Source organism: Capra hircus, assembly GCF_001704415.2.
Source record: "Capra hircus breed San Clemente chromosome X unlocalized genomic scaffold, ASM170441v1, whole genome shotgun sequence".
Taxonomy (NCBI): domain Eukaryota; kingdom Metazoa; phylum Chordata; class Mammalia; order Artiodactyla; family Bovidae; genus Capra; species Capra hircus.
The window spans coordinates 32438222-32452027 of record NW_017189516.1 but is presented as its reverse complement, the minus strand read 5'-3'; the positions used below and the strand labels follow the sequence as shown (position 1 = coordinate 32452027).

The 13806-nt window shown below is 38.2% G+C and overlaps 1 protein-coding gene across 1 annotated transcript in view; it reads left to right on the top strand.

Moving 5' to 3' along the window:
* The window catches only part of OTC (ornithine carbamoyltransferase), a gene marked incomplete at its 5' end in the record, with an annotated part of 42794 nt that overhangs the window by 8328 nt on the left and 20660 nt on the right, over nucleotides 1-13806 (top strand). Inside the window, 3 exon segments of the mRNA NM_001285729.1 lie at nucleotides 5079-5082; nucleotides 5085-5089; nucleotides 12739-12894. Coding sequence (NP_001272658.1) covers nucleotides 5079-5082; nucleotides 5085-5089; nucleotides 12739-12894 — 165 coding nt within the window.

Genomic DNA, 13806 nt, shown 5'->3' with positions numbered 1-13806 from the left:
GCAAAAGTTAACAAAATTCAGTACCACTAAAACAGCTTTACAACAAATGATACAGGGACTTAAACAGGAAATACAAAAGAAGAAAGAGATCTACAAAATCAAACCCCAAGAATGGCAAAACCAATACAATATTGTAAAGTAATTAACCTCCAATTAAAATAAAAAAATGAAAAAAAAAAGAAAATGGCAATAGGAACATATATATCAATAATAACTGTAAATGTAAATGGATTAAATGTGCCAAGCAAGAGACACAGACTGGCTCAATGGATATAAAACAAGACCCATATATATGCTGTCTCCAAGAAATCCACTTCAGATCTCAAGACACATATAGATTGAAAGTGAGAGGATGGAAAAATATATTCCATGAAAATGGAAAGCAAACGAAAGCTAGAGTAGCAATCCTCATATCAGACAAAATAGACCTTAAAATAAAGAATATTACAAGAGATAAGGAAGGACACTACATAATGATCAAGGAATCAATACAAGAGGAAGACATAACAATTGTAAGTGCCTATGCATCCAACATAGGAACACCTCAATAAATAAGACAAGCACTAAAAGGCACAAAAGGAGAAACTGACAGTAGCACAATCATAGTAGGAGACTTTAACACCCCACTCACGCCAGTGAACAGATCACCAAAAGAGAAAATTAACAAGGAAATACAAGTCTTAAATGATATATTAGGTGAGATAGATCTCATTGATATCTTTAGGAAGTTCCATCCAAATTCAGAAGAATACACCTTCTTATCAAATTTACATGGAACATTCTCCAGGACAGACCACATCTTGGGTCACAAATCAAACCTCACTAATTTTAAGACAGAAATGGTATGGACCTAACAGAAGCAGAATATATTAAGAAGAGGTGGCAAGAATACACAGAAGAACTGTACAAAAAAGATCTTCACGACCTAGATAATCATGATGATGTGATGACTCATCTAGAGCCAGACATCTTGGAATGTGAAGTCAAGTTGGCCTTAGAAAGCATCACTATGAACAAAGCTAGTGGAGGTAATGGAGTTACAGTTGAGCTGCTTCAAATCCTGAAAGATGATGCTGTGGAAGTGCTGCACTCAATATGCCAGCAAATTTGGAAAACTCAGCAGTGGCCACAGGACTGGAAAAGGTCAGTTTTCATTCCAACTCCAAAGAAAGGCAATGCCAAAGAATGCTCAAACTACCGCACAATTGCACTCATCTTACATGCTAGTAAAGTAATGCTTAAAATTCTCTAAGCCCCTTCAGCAATACATTAACCGTGAACTCCCTGATGTTCAAGCTGGTTTTAGAAAAGGCAGAGGAACCAGAGATCAAATTGCCAACATCCGCTGGATCATGCAAAAAGCAAGAGAGTTCCAGAAAAACATCTATTTCTGCTTTATTGACTACGCCAAAGCCTTTGACTGTGTGGATCACAATACACTGTGAAAAATTCTGAAAGAGATGGGAATAACAGACCACCTAACTTGCCTCTTGAGAAATCTGTATGCAGGTCAGGAAGCAACAGTTAGAACTGGACACGGAACAACAGAGAAGTTCCAAATAGGAAACAGAGTGCGTCAAGGCTGTATATTGTCACCCTGCTTATTTAACTTATATGCAGAGTACATCATGAGAAACGCTGGACTGGAAGAAACAAAAACTGGAATCAAGATTGCCAGGAGAAATATCAATAACTTCAGATATGCAGATGACACCACCCTTATGGCAGAAAGTGAAGAGGAACTAAAAAGGCTCTTGATGAAAGCAAAAGAGGAGAGTGAAAACGTTGGCTTAAAGCTCAACATTCAGAAAACGAGGATCATGGCATCCAGTCCCATCATTTCATGGGAAATAGATGGGGAAACAGTGGAAACAGTGTCAGACTTTATTTTGGGGGGCTCTAAAATCACTGCAAATGGTGACTGCAGCCATGAAATTAAAAGACGCTTACTCCTTGGAAGAAGAGTTATGAGCAACGTAGATAGTATATTCAAAAGCAGAGACATTACTTTGCTGACTAAGGTCCGTCTAGTCAAGGTTATGGTTTTTCCTGTGGTCATGTGTGGATGTGAGATTTGGACTGTGTAGAATGCTGAACGCCAAAGAGTTGATGCTTTTGAACTGTGGTGTTTGTGAAGACTATTGAGAGTCCCTTGGACTGCAAGGAGATCCTACCAGTCCATTCTGAAGGAGATCAACCCTGGGATTTCTTTGGAAGGAATGATGCTAAAGCTGAAGCTCCAGTTCTTTGCCCAGCTCATGCGAAGAGTTGACTCATTGGAAAAGACTCTGATGCTGGGAGGGATTGGGGGCAGGAGGAGAAGGGGACGACCGAGGATGAGCTGGCTGGATGGCATCATTGACTCGATGGACGTGAGTCTGAGTGAACTCTGGGAGATGGTGATGGACAGGGAGGCCTGGCATGCTGCGATTTATGGGGTGGCAAAGAGTCGGACACAACTGAGTGACTGAACTGAACTGAATTTGAAGAGAATCAAAATCATTTCCAGCACCTTCTCCAGCCACAATGTTATGAGACTAGATATCAATTACAAAAAATAAAAATGAAAAATGAAAAAAACACAAACACATGTAGATTAAACAGTATGTTTCTAAATAACCAACAGGTTACTGAAGAAATCAAAAGAGAAACCAAAAAATTTCTAGAAAAAAATGACAATGAAAATTGACAACTCAAAACCTATGGGTTGAGTCAAAAGCACTTCTAAGTGAGAAGTTTATAGCAATGCAATCCTACCTCAAGAAACAAGAAAAACATCAAATACACAACTTAACTTTACACCTAAAGCAACTAGAAAAAGAAGAACAAAAAAAAAATTAGCAGACAGAAGAAATCATAAAGATCTGGAGCAGAAATAATTGAAAAAGAAATGAAAGAAAGAATAGAAAAGATAAATAAAACTAAAAGCTGGTTCTTTGAGAAGATAAATAAAATTGACAAACCTTTAGCCAGACTCATTGAGAAAAAAAAAAAAAAAAGAGAGAGAGAGAGACAAGAATCAAATCGACAAAATTAGAAATGAAAAGGGAGAGGTTACATCAGACAATGTAGAAATATAAAGGATTATGAAACGAATCACCAGTCCAGATTCGATGCATGATACTGGATGCTTGGGGCTGGTGCACTGAGACGACCCAGAGGGATGGTATGGGGAGGGAGGAAGGAGGGGGGCTCAGGATGGGGAACACGTGTATACCTGTGGTGTATTCATGTTGATGTATGGCAAAACCAATACAATATTGTAAAATAGTTAACCTCCAGTTAAAATAAATAAATTTATATTTTTTAAAAAAAATAGAAAAAAAAGACACTTATGAACAACTATATGGCAACAAAATGGATAACCTGGAAGAAATGCACAGATTCTTAGAAAAGTTCAGTCTTCCAAGACTGAACCAGGATGAAACACAAATTATGAACAACCCAATTACAATCACTGAAATCGAAACTGTGATTTAAAAAATCTCCCAAAAACAAAAGTCCAGGACCAGATGGCTTCACAGGAGAATTCTATCAAGCAAATATTTAGAGAAAAGCTAATGTGTATCCTTCTGAAACTCTTTCAAAAAATTACAGAGGAAGGAATACCTACAAACTCATTCTACAAGGCCAACATCACCCTGATACCAAAACCAGACAAGGATAACACACAAAAAGAAAACTACAGGCTGATATCATGAATGAACATAGATGCAAAAACCTCAAGAACATGTTAGCAAATAGAATTCAAAAACACATTAAAAAGTTAATATGCCATGATAAAGCTCGGTTTATTCCAGGGATGCAAGGATTCTTCAACGTATGCAAATCAATCAATGTGATACACCATATTAACAAATTGAAAGATAAAAACCATATGATAACCTCAATAGATGCAGAAAAAGTCTTTGACAAAGTTCAGCACCCATTTATGATTAAAATGATTCATAAATTGGGCATAGAAATTTAGGTAGTCAGAATAGGAAAAAGGAGTCCGAAATGGCAGTGGTTAAAAGAAAAAGAAGGGAGAAGCCTGGGAAAACAGAATAAAGGAAGGTCCAAGGACCAGAGTGAGGACTTCAGGTAAAAGAAACAACCCCTGGCTAGCCCAGATTGCATAGGGCAGGCTCAGGAGGAGGAGTAGAAACATATAAAAAGAGGAGCCAAAACAGAGCTGTGGGCTTCTCTTCTTAGTCTTTTAGCCACCCCCATTTTGCACTCCTTTTTCCTCTTCTAACATCATAATGTCGGAAAAGTGTGTAATTTCCTTGGTTCTGTCTCGCCACAGCCAAACTCTGAAGTGACGGACGAATCAGTGTTAACAGTTCAATTTATTAGGAAAAAACAAAGGATAATACACCTTGAGGTGTGAGGGCAGGCTGACTCAAAAGATGTGAAAAGAAGATAAGCTGCTGGCTCAACTTTGGCTCCTCTTTTTGTGCTTTTTCTCCTCCCCCTGAGCCTGCCCTATGTAGATTGGGCTAGTCAGGAGGGCTGTTTCTTTTACCTGAAGTCCTCACTCTGGTCCTTGAACCTACTTTTGTTATATTTTCTTGAACTTTTTTCCTTCTTTGGCTTTTCAGTTCAGTTCAGTTCAGTCGCTCAGTCGTGTCCGACTCTTTGCAACCCCATGAATCACAGGCCTCTCTGTCCATCACCATCTCCTGGAGTTCACTCAGACTCACGTCCATCAAGTCAGTGATGCCATGCAGCCATCTCATCTTCGGTCGTCCCCTCTCCTCCTGCCTACAATCCCTCCCAGCATCAGAGTCTTTTCCAATGAGTCAACTCTTCGCATGAGGTGGCCAAAGTGCTGGAGCTTCAGCTTTTGCATCATTCCTTCCAAGGAACTCCCCAGAATGGACTGGTTGGATCTCCTTGCAGTCCAAGGGACTCTCAAGAGTCTTCTCCAACACCACAGTTCAAAAGCATCAATTCTTCAGCGCTCAGCCTTCTTCACAGTCCAACTCTCACATCCATACATGACCACAGGAAAAACCATAGCTTTGACTAGACGGACCTTAGTCGGCAAAGTAATGTCTCTGCTTTTGAATATACTATCTAGGTTGGTCATAACTTTTCTTCCAAGGAGTAAGCGTCTTTTAATTTCATGGCTGAAGTCACCATCTGCAGTGATTTTAGAGCCCCCAAAAATAAAGTCTGCCACTGTTTCCACTGTTTCCCCATCTATTTTCCATGAAGTGATGGGACCAGATGCCATGATCTTCGTTTTCTGAATGTTGAGCTTTAAGCCAACTTTTTCACTCTCCTCTTTCACTTTCATCTAGAGGCTTTTTTTTTTTAAATCCTTTTCCTACCCTAACTACCTAATACTAGGAACCTACCTAAACATAGTAAAAGCCAATAATGATAAGCCTACAGCAAACACTATTCACAATTTTGAAAAACTGAAAGCATTCACCCTAAGATCAGGAACAAGACAAGGGTTTTCACTTTCACCACTATTATTCAACATAGTTGTGGAAGTCCTAGATACAGGAGTCAGAGAAGAAAGAGAAATTTAAAAAAGTGAACATCGGAAAAGAAGAAGTAAAACTCTTATTATTGGCAGATGACATGATACTATACATAGAAAACCCAAAGAAATTATCAGAAAATTACTAGAGCTAAGAGATGAATTTAGCAAAGTGGCAGGATACAAAAATAAATGAACAGAAATCACTTGCATTTCTATATACTAACAACAGAAAATCAGAGAGAGAAATTAAGGAATCAATCCCATTCACCATTGAAACAAAAAGAATAAAACATCTAGGAACAAACTTACCTAAGGAGACAAAAAACTGTACACAGAAAATTATAAGATACTAATGAAAGAAATAAAAGATGACATAAACAGATGGAGAGATATTCCATGTTTTTGGGTAGGAAGAAACAATATTGTGAAAGTGACTATACTAGCAAATGCAATCTACTATCAAATTACCAATGACATTTTTCACAGAACTAGAACAAAAATGTTCACAATTCATATGGAAACACACAAGATCCCGAATAGCCAAAGCAGTCTTGAGAAAGAAGAATGGAGGAAGACGAATCAATCTTCTTGACTTCAGATTATACTACAAAGCTAAAGTCATCAAGATAGTATGGTATTGGCACAAAAACAGAAATATAGACCAATGGAATAAGATAGAAAGCCCAGAAATAAACCCATGGACCTTAGAGAACCTTATTTTTGAGAAAGAAGGCAAGAATATACAATGGGGCAAAGACAGCCTCTTCAATAAATGGTGCTGGGAAAACTGGACACCCATAAGTGAAAGAATGAAATTAGAACACTTCCTAACACCATACACAAAGATAATCTCAAAATGGATTAAAGATCTAAATGTAAGACCGGAAATTCTTAGAGGAAAACATAGGCAGAACACTCGATGACATAAATCAAAGCAAGCTCCTCTATGACCCACCTCCTAGAGTAATGGAAATAAAAACAAAAGTAAGCAAATGGGACATGGTTATACTTAAAAGCTGTTGCACAGCAAAGGAAACTATGAAGTGAAGTGAAGTCGCTTAGTCTTGTCCGACTCTTTGCGACCCCATGGACAGTAGCCAACCAGGCTCCTCCGTTCATGGGACTTTCCAGGCAAGAATAATAGAGTGGGTTACCATTTCCTTCTCCAGGAAATTTTCCCAACTAAGCAAAGTGAAAAGACAACCCTCAGAATGGGAGAAAATAATAAATGAAACAACTGACAAAGGAATGTAAATTGATATAGCCACTATGGCAGACATTATAGAGATTCCTTTAAAAAAAACAGGAATAAAACCACCATATGACCCAGCAATCCCACTCCTAGGCATATACCCTGAAGAAACCAAAATTGAAAATGACATATGTATCTCATTGTTCATTGCAGCACTATTTACAATAGCTAGAACATGGAAGCAACCTAGATGCCCATCGACAGATGAATAGATAAAGAAGTTTTGATACATATACACAATTGAATATTACTCAGCAATAGAAAGAAACACATTTGAGTCAGTTCTAATGAGGTGGATCAGCCTAGATATTATTATACAGAGTGAAATAAGTCAGAAAGAGAAAATAAATATCATATACTATGTGCTACAGTCCATGTGGTCATAAAGAGTTCAACACAACTGAGCAACTGAACTGAACTGAATGCATATATACTGAATCTAGAAAAATGTTACTGAAGAATTTATTTGCAGGGCAGCAGTGGAGAAACAGACATAGATAATAGGCTTATGGACATGGGGAGGGGGGAGGAGAGGGTGAGATGTATGAAAAGAGAGTAACATGAAAACTTACATTACAATATGTAAAATAGATAGCCAATGGTAATTTGCTGTATGTCACAGGAAACACAAACAGGGGCTCTGTATCAACCTATAGGGGTGGGATGGTGAGGGAGATGGGAGGGAGGTTCAAAAGGGAGGAGATATATGTATACCTATGGCTGATTCATTTTGAGTTTTGACAGAAAACAACAAAATTCTGTAAAGCAATGATCTTTCAATTAAAAAAGAAAGATGTTAAAACCAACATCACAAATAAATACAAATAGTCATAAGAGACAACTACAAAAAATATATACCAATAAGATAGACAACTAGAAAAAATGGAAAAATTATTTTAAAAGATGCAAACTTCCAAGACTGAACCAGGAAGAAAAACAAAAATATAAATAAATCAAATAACAAGTACTCAAATTGAAGAGTGATTAATAAAAATTCCAACAAACAAAAATCCAGTACCAGATGATTTCACAGGTGAAGTCTATGAAAGAATTGTAGACTAGTTAACATTTAAGTTTCTGAAAGTTTTCCAAAATTTTCAGATGAAGGAACATATCAAAGTTATTCTATGAGATCACCATCTCCCCACCACTAAAACCAGACAAAGATACAACAAAAAAGAAAATTTCAGACCAACATCATTGATGAACATGTATGCAAAATCCTCAACAAAGTACTAGCAAATCAAATCCAACAGTACATTAAACGGATCATACACCTTAATCAAGTGGAGTTCATCTCAAGAAAGCAAGACTTCTTCAATACCTGCGAATCAAACAATGTGATACATGACACTAACAACCTGAAGAATAAAAACTATATGATCATTTCAATAGATGCAAAAAAATATAACTTTTTACAAAATTGAAAAACCATAAAATCTCTCCAGAAGATGAACACAGAGGGAACTTATCTCATCATAATATAGACCATATATAAAACACCAAACTCACAGGTAAAGTCATTCTCAGTGGGGAAAAGTTTGTAAGCATTCCCTCTAAGATCAGGAACAAGAAAAGAATGTCTATTGTCACCACTTCTATTCAACATGTGTAAATGTACCACACTAATATGTTTCACACTTTAACTTTACATAACCTTATATGTCAAATATATCTTAATTAAAAAAGAGAAAATTATTAAATGTTAAAAAAGAAGAAAAAAACAGGACACCTCTTAAGGAATAATAATTAGGCAAACAGAAAACTTTTCATTAGCAACAATAGCTGCTGGTCAAAGGTAGATTATCTTCTAAAAGTCAAGGAAAAAGATCTTCAAAGCAGAGAAGTCTATACTCAGTGTAAATCAAGAGTGAAATTTCATAATTTTTTCAGATATATAAATTCCATGTAAAATCTCTGCAAACTTATCATCAACTGACCTACATTAAAAGAACTATTAAAGGATATTACTTCAGCAAAAGGAAAGCGTAGATGAAAAATTAATAAATTGTGTTGATATATCTAAACAAGTATAGAATTAAAAATAATCTGAGAAGTGTTTAAAGCAAAGCATAGACAAATGGCTACACATCTATAATATTAAAGATGAAACAGTAGAAAGTCAGAGAAAAGTGAAAGATTCTGGGATCCTTTCATATTGAGGAACAATATACCTTAGACTTTGTTAGAAATGGCATGTTACACTTTAAGGTTAAACACTAAAAGAAAAAATAGGCATGTATAAATTCCACACCAATAGAAAATAAAAAGGAAATAAAATTTGATCAAGCCAACAAATTCAGAAAATGAAGAATGAAAAGTATGATGAATAGAAAATGGGAATAAAAATGTTAGAAAGGTATTCAAATAGACCAGTAATTATAATAAATGCATATGAGTCAAACTTATCTATTAAAGACTCTAGGAATAGATTTAATTTTCCTTTTAATTTTGAAAGAGTTGTAGATTCACATGAAGTTTCATAGAAATGTACAGGGAGGGGGAACTGTAAAGATGGGGAGGAATAGGACAGGAAGACCACTTTCTCCCTCACAAATTCCTCAAAAGAACATTTCAACACCGAGCAAACTCCACAAAACAACTTCTGTAGGCTGGCAGAGGACATCAGGCAACCAGAAAAGCAGACCATTGTCTTCAAAAACAGGTAGGAAAAAATATAAAAGACAAAAAAGGAGACAAAGGAGGTGGGGAGGGAGCTCTGTCCCAGGAAGGGAAGCCCGTCCCGGAAGGGAAGCCCGTCCTGGGAAGGGAATTTTAAGAGAGAGGTTTCCAAACACCAGGAAACACTCTCCCTGCCGAGTCTGTGGCGAGCCTTGGAAACACAGAGGGCAACATAACAGAAGGAAAAAATAAAGAAATAATTAAAACCAAGAGATTACAAGCCCAACAGTAAACCCCCAGCGGAAAAGCAGCACAGACGCCTGCATCCACCACAAAGCTAGTGGGGGCAGGGCAGGGAAGCACGGGAGGCGCGGGCTGCAGTGCTTTGTAAGAATTGGGCAGGAACGCCCCATGCGCAAACCAGAACGATCTAACTTGGGCTAGCAAACCAGACTGTGGGATAGCTACCACACGAAAAGCTCGAACACAAGGTGTGGTGTTGGAGAAGACTCTTGAGAGTCCCTTGGACTGCAAGGAGATCCAACCAGTCCATTCTGAAGGAGATCAGCCCTGGATTTCTTTGGAAGGAATGAGGCTAAGCTGAAATTCCAGTACTTTGGCTTACTCATGCGAAAGAGTTGACTCACTGGAAAAGACTCTGATGCTGGGAGGATTGGGGCAGGAGGAGAAGGGGACAAACAGAGGATGAGATGGCTGGATGGCATCACTGACTCTTATGGACGTAAGTCTGAGTGAACTCCGAGAGTTGGTGATGGACAGGGAGGCCTGGTGTGCTGTGATTCATGGGGTCGCAAAGAGTCAGACACGACTGAGCAACTGAACTGAACTGAACTTACTCTGCATATAAGTTAAATAACCAGGGTGACAATATACAGCCTTGACATACTCCTTTCCCGATTTGGAACCAGTCTGTTGCTCAGACATATAAAAAGGATTAATTTTCCAAATATACGATGATTTAAATACAAATCCATAAAATACTTACTAAATGCATACTAGCTTTAGTTTTTATAGTTTCTTTTGACATGGTAATATCACCAACTACTTTTTGATCTTTCATCACGAACAAGGCATCATACTATGCATCTTATGTAGGCTATCTCATATAATCCTCCACAACAACACAATGAGATAGATACCGTTATAATGGCTTTCAGTTCAGTTCAGTTCAGTCGCTCAATTGTGTCCGACTCTTTGCGACCGCATGAATCGCAGCACGCCAGGCCTCCCTGTCCATCACCAACTCCAGAGTTCACTCAGACTTACGTCCATTGAGTCAGTGATGCCATCCAGCCATCTCATCCTCTGTCGTCCCCTTCTCCTCCTGCCCCCAATCCCTCCCAGCATCAGGGTCTTTTCCAATGAGTCAACTCTTCACATTAGGTGCCAAAGTACTGGAGTTTCAGCTGTAGCATCATTCCTTCCAAAGAACACCCAGGGCTGATCTCCTTCAGAATGGACTGGTTGGATCTCCTTGCAGGCCAAGGGACTCTCAAGAGTCTTCTCCAACACCACAATTCAAAAGCATTCAATTCTTTGGCACTCAGCTTTCTTTATAGTCCAACTCTCACATCCATACATGACCACTGGAAAAACCATAGCCTTGACTAGACAGACCTTTGTTTGGCCAAGTAATGTCTCTGCTTTTCAATATGCTATCTAGGTTAGCCCATAACATTCCTTCCAAGGAGTAAGCGTCTTTTAATTTCATGGCTGCAATCACCATCTGCAGTGATTTTGGAGCCCCCCAAAATAAAGTCAGCCACTATTTCCACTGTTTCCCCATCTATTTCCCATGAAGTGATGGGACCAGATGCCATGATCTTTGTGTTCTGAATGTTGAGCTTTAAGCCAACGTTTTCACTCTCCTCTTTCACTTTCATCAAGAGGCTTTTTAGTTCCTCTTCACTTTCTGCCATAAGGGTGGTATCATCTGCATATCTGAGGTAATTGATATTTCTCCTGGCAATCTTGATTCCAGCTTGTACTTCTTCCAGCCCAGCGTTTCTCATGATGTACTCTGCATATAAGTTAAATAAGTAAGGTGACAATATACAGCCTTGACATACTCCTTTTCCTATTTGGAACCAGTTTGTTGTTCCATGTCTTACAGATGCAGAAACCAAGTTATAGAGAAATTAAATAACATGTCCAGGGTCACACATCTAGTAAGTTAGAGCGTCAAAATTACAAAGTCTCACTTATAATAATAACTTATAATAAGACTAACTTATAATAACTTATAAGGTATAAGGATACCCTATAATAATGATTCTCTATTTAATAAAACTAGTATCATGAGAGGTTTTCCCTTTTTTGCCATTATAAAGAGTTCCTTAAAACTGAAATGACTAGAAGCCTCTGCTGTGGGGTTTCCATTTAATAAGAAATAAGACATAATGAAAAAAGCAAGATTTTAAACAAAAGCCATTCCTGTTATTTTTGTAAGGCTAAAACTTTAGCTGAGGGACTGCCATCACTCTGACACATGGAGAGAACGTAAACTCTGGATCCCAGATTCTCATTCCAGGTTTTTATCATCTGCAGATATGAGGCAATGTATTATAATGGTAAGATCATGGACTTTTGAAATTAAACTGACTTTGGTTTGAAGATGAGTTCTTCCAATGTAATTAGTTGTGTGAGCTGGGGCAAGTTACTAAACTTCTTTGTAGTTCAGGTCCTTCAGCTATAAAATTAGAATAGTTATATCCAACTTCACTGCCCAACAGAGACAGACGTCCCATGTCAGGCAGAATGGCCCAGCTCTGGGGACCCCACTGTGCTTGGCCCTTGATGGGAACAGGCTGGGGAGGTTGTGGCCTTGACAGAAATGCTGTGGCAGATCCCAAAGGTGCAACAGCTGGGGGCTGTCAGCTAATGGCACTCCTTCCAGAAGGTTCTCTCTTGAAAAACAATCTGTGTGTGTACCTCCATGGTTGCCACACTGCTACTTTCTATTTTGTAGTGAAACTGCATACTTGAGGGGTGATGTCCCCCCTCCCAAATGCCACAATCCAGTTTACTAATTTTTCTCTATATATCTTGTCTTTGGTCTTGTCCCTTTCAGCTTTACCAATTGCCATATATCAATTATAGTTCATCATTACAATTGATAGGCCCACAGTTGGCTTCTTAGCACTGCAAAAAATACTCAAATCAAGGCTAAGACATCAGGGGAACAACATCTGGCTTCTGTAATGACTACATATTTATCATTAGCTTTTAAACCTGTCATGTTGATAGGTAGTTGTAACAGTAAAAATTCTCATGTATTAGCATTTCTTATGACTCTTTAAGATCCTAAATTAAGAAGGAATTATTAAGCCTAATCAACTTGGATAATCTTTTCTTCATTTGCCACAGTGTGTTGTCTAGCATGACAGATGCCGTGCTGGCACGAGTGTACAAACAATCAGATCTGGACATCCTGGCTAAAGAAGCATCCATCCCGATTGTCAATGGGCTGTCGGATTTGTACCACCCTATCCAGATTCTGGCTGACTACCTCACGCTCCAGGTTGGGTTATTTCTTTGCCTCACACAAGAGCAAAATCAATAAATAATTCCTAAGTAGCTCTAAATGGAAGCATTTAACTTGTGGTATTGGTGTTTTGTTTTCAAATAACATCTTGGCAGAGATGCATAGCATATGTGTACAACTTGATATCCAAGGAAGATAGGGCATTATTGAAAACAGACTAGAAGACACTTCAGTTCTCAAACCTTTGCTTTTTGGGTGCCATATTTATTTAACACAGTGGATGAACACGGAGTGCTGGAGCACAGAAAATGGAAACATCTTTATGTCATGCATAGTCCGTCAGGTTCTATGATTTGGGAGTGAAGACTGATGGAGAGTGCTTTGAATATTCAAAATGGCCAATTACTAAATCACTTTCTGAGAAGAAGGCCATTTGCTATTATTTTAATAAACTGCTTAAGACTGGAGTTAAGAGCATGTAGAATTCATAGAATGGACGTGCAGATTTAGCCTTGTCCCTTCAAATTATGAACCTGAATAACTTTGAAAGATTCATCCTATTGGATTGGCCACAGTCAATCTACATAGTCTTGCCACTGGGAATCCTAACAACCATGGTTTCTGCATCTATGAACTATTCTGGGAGACAGGGCAAACTGGACAGGTCCACCTTGCTCCTCATTTGAATATGCCACACACATGTAAATGTGAGGTTAAACTCAAAATGAAACTCTTTGGTGATGAAGATAAGATGAATGCAGAGAGGACATACTATGCTAGACACCAAGCAGCTGTTTGTAGGTATGGCTTTCCATATATGCCAGATAATTTAATGCTTCTCGCTGGGGTTTCATCATTCCTAGTTTATATATTCATGAGGGACAGTGAAATGTTCTGTTCATCATATTATCCCCTGCAGGACCTGGTGCAATGCCTTCATAACAGACA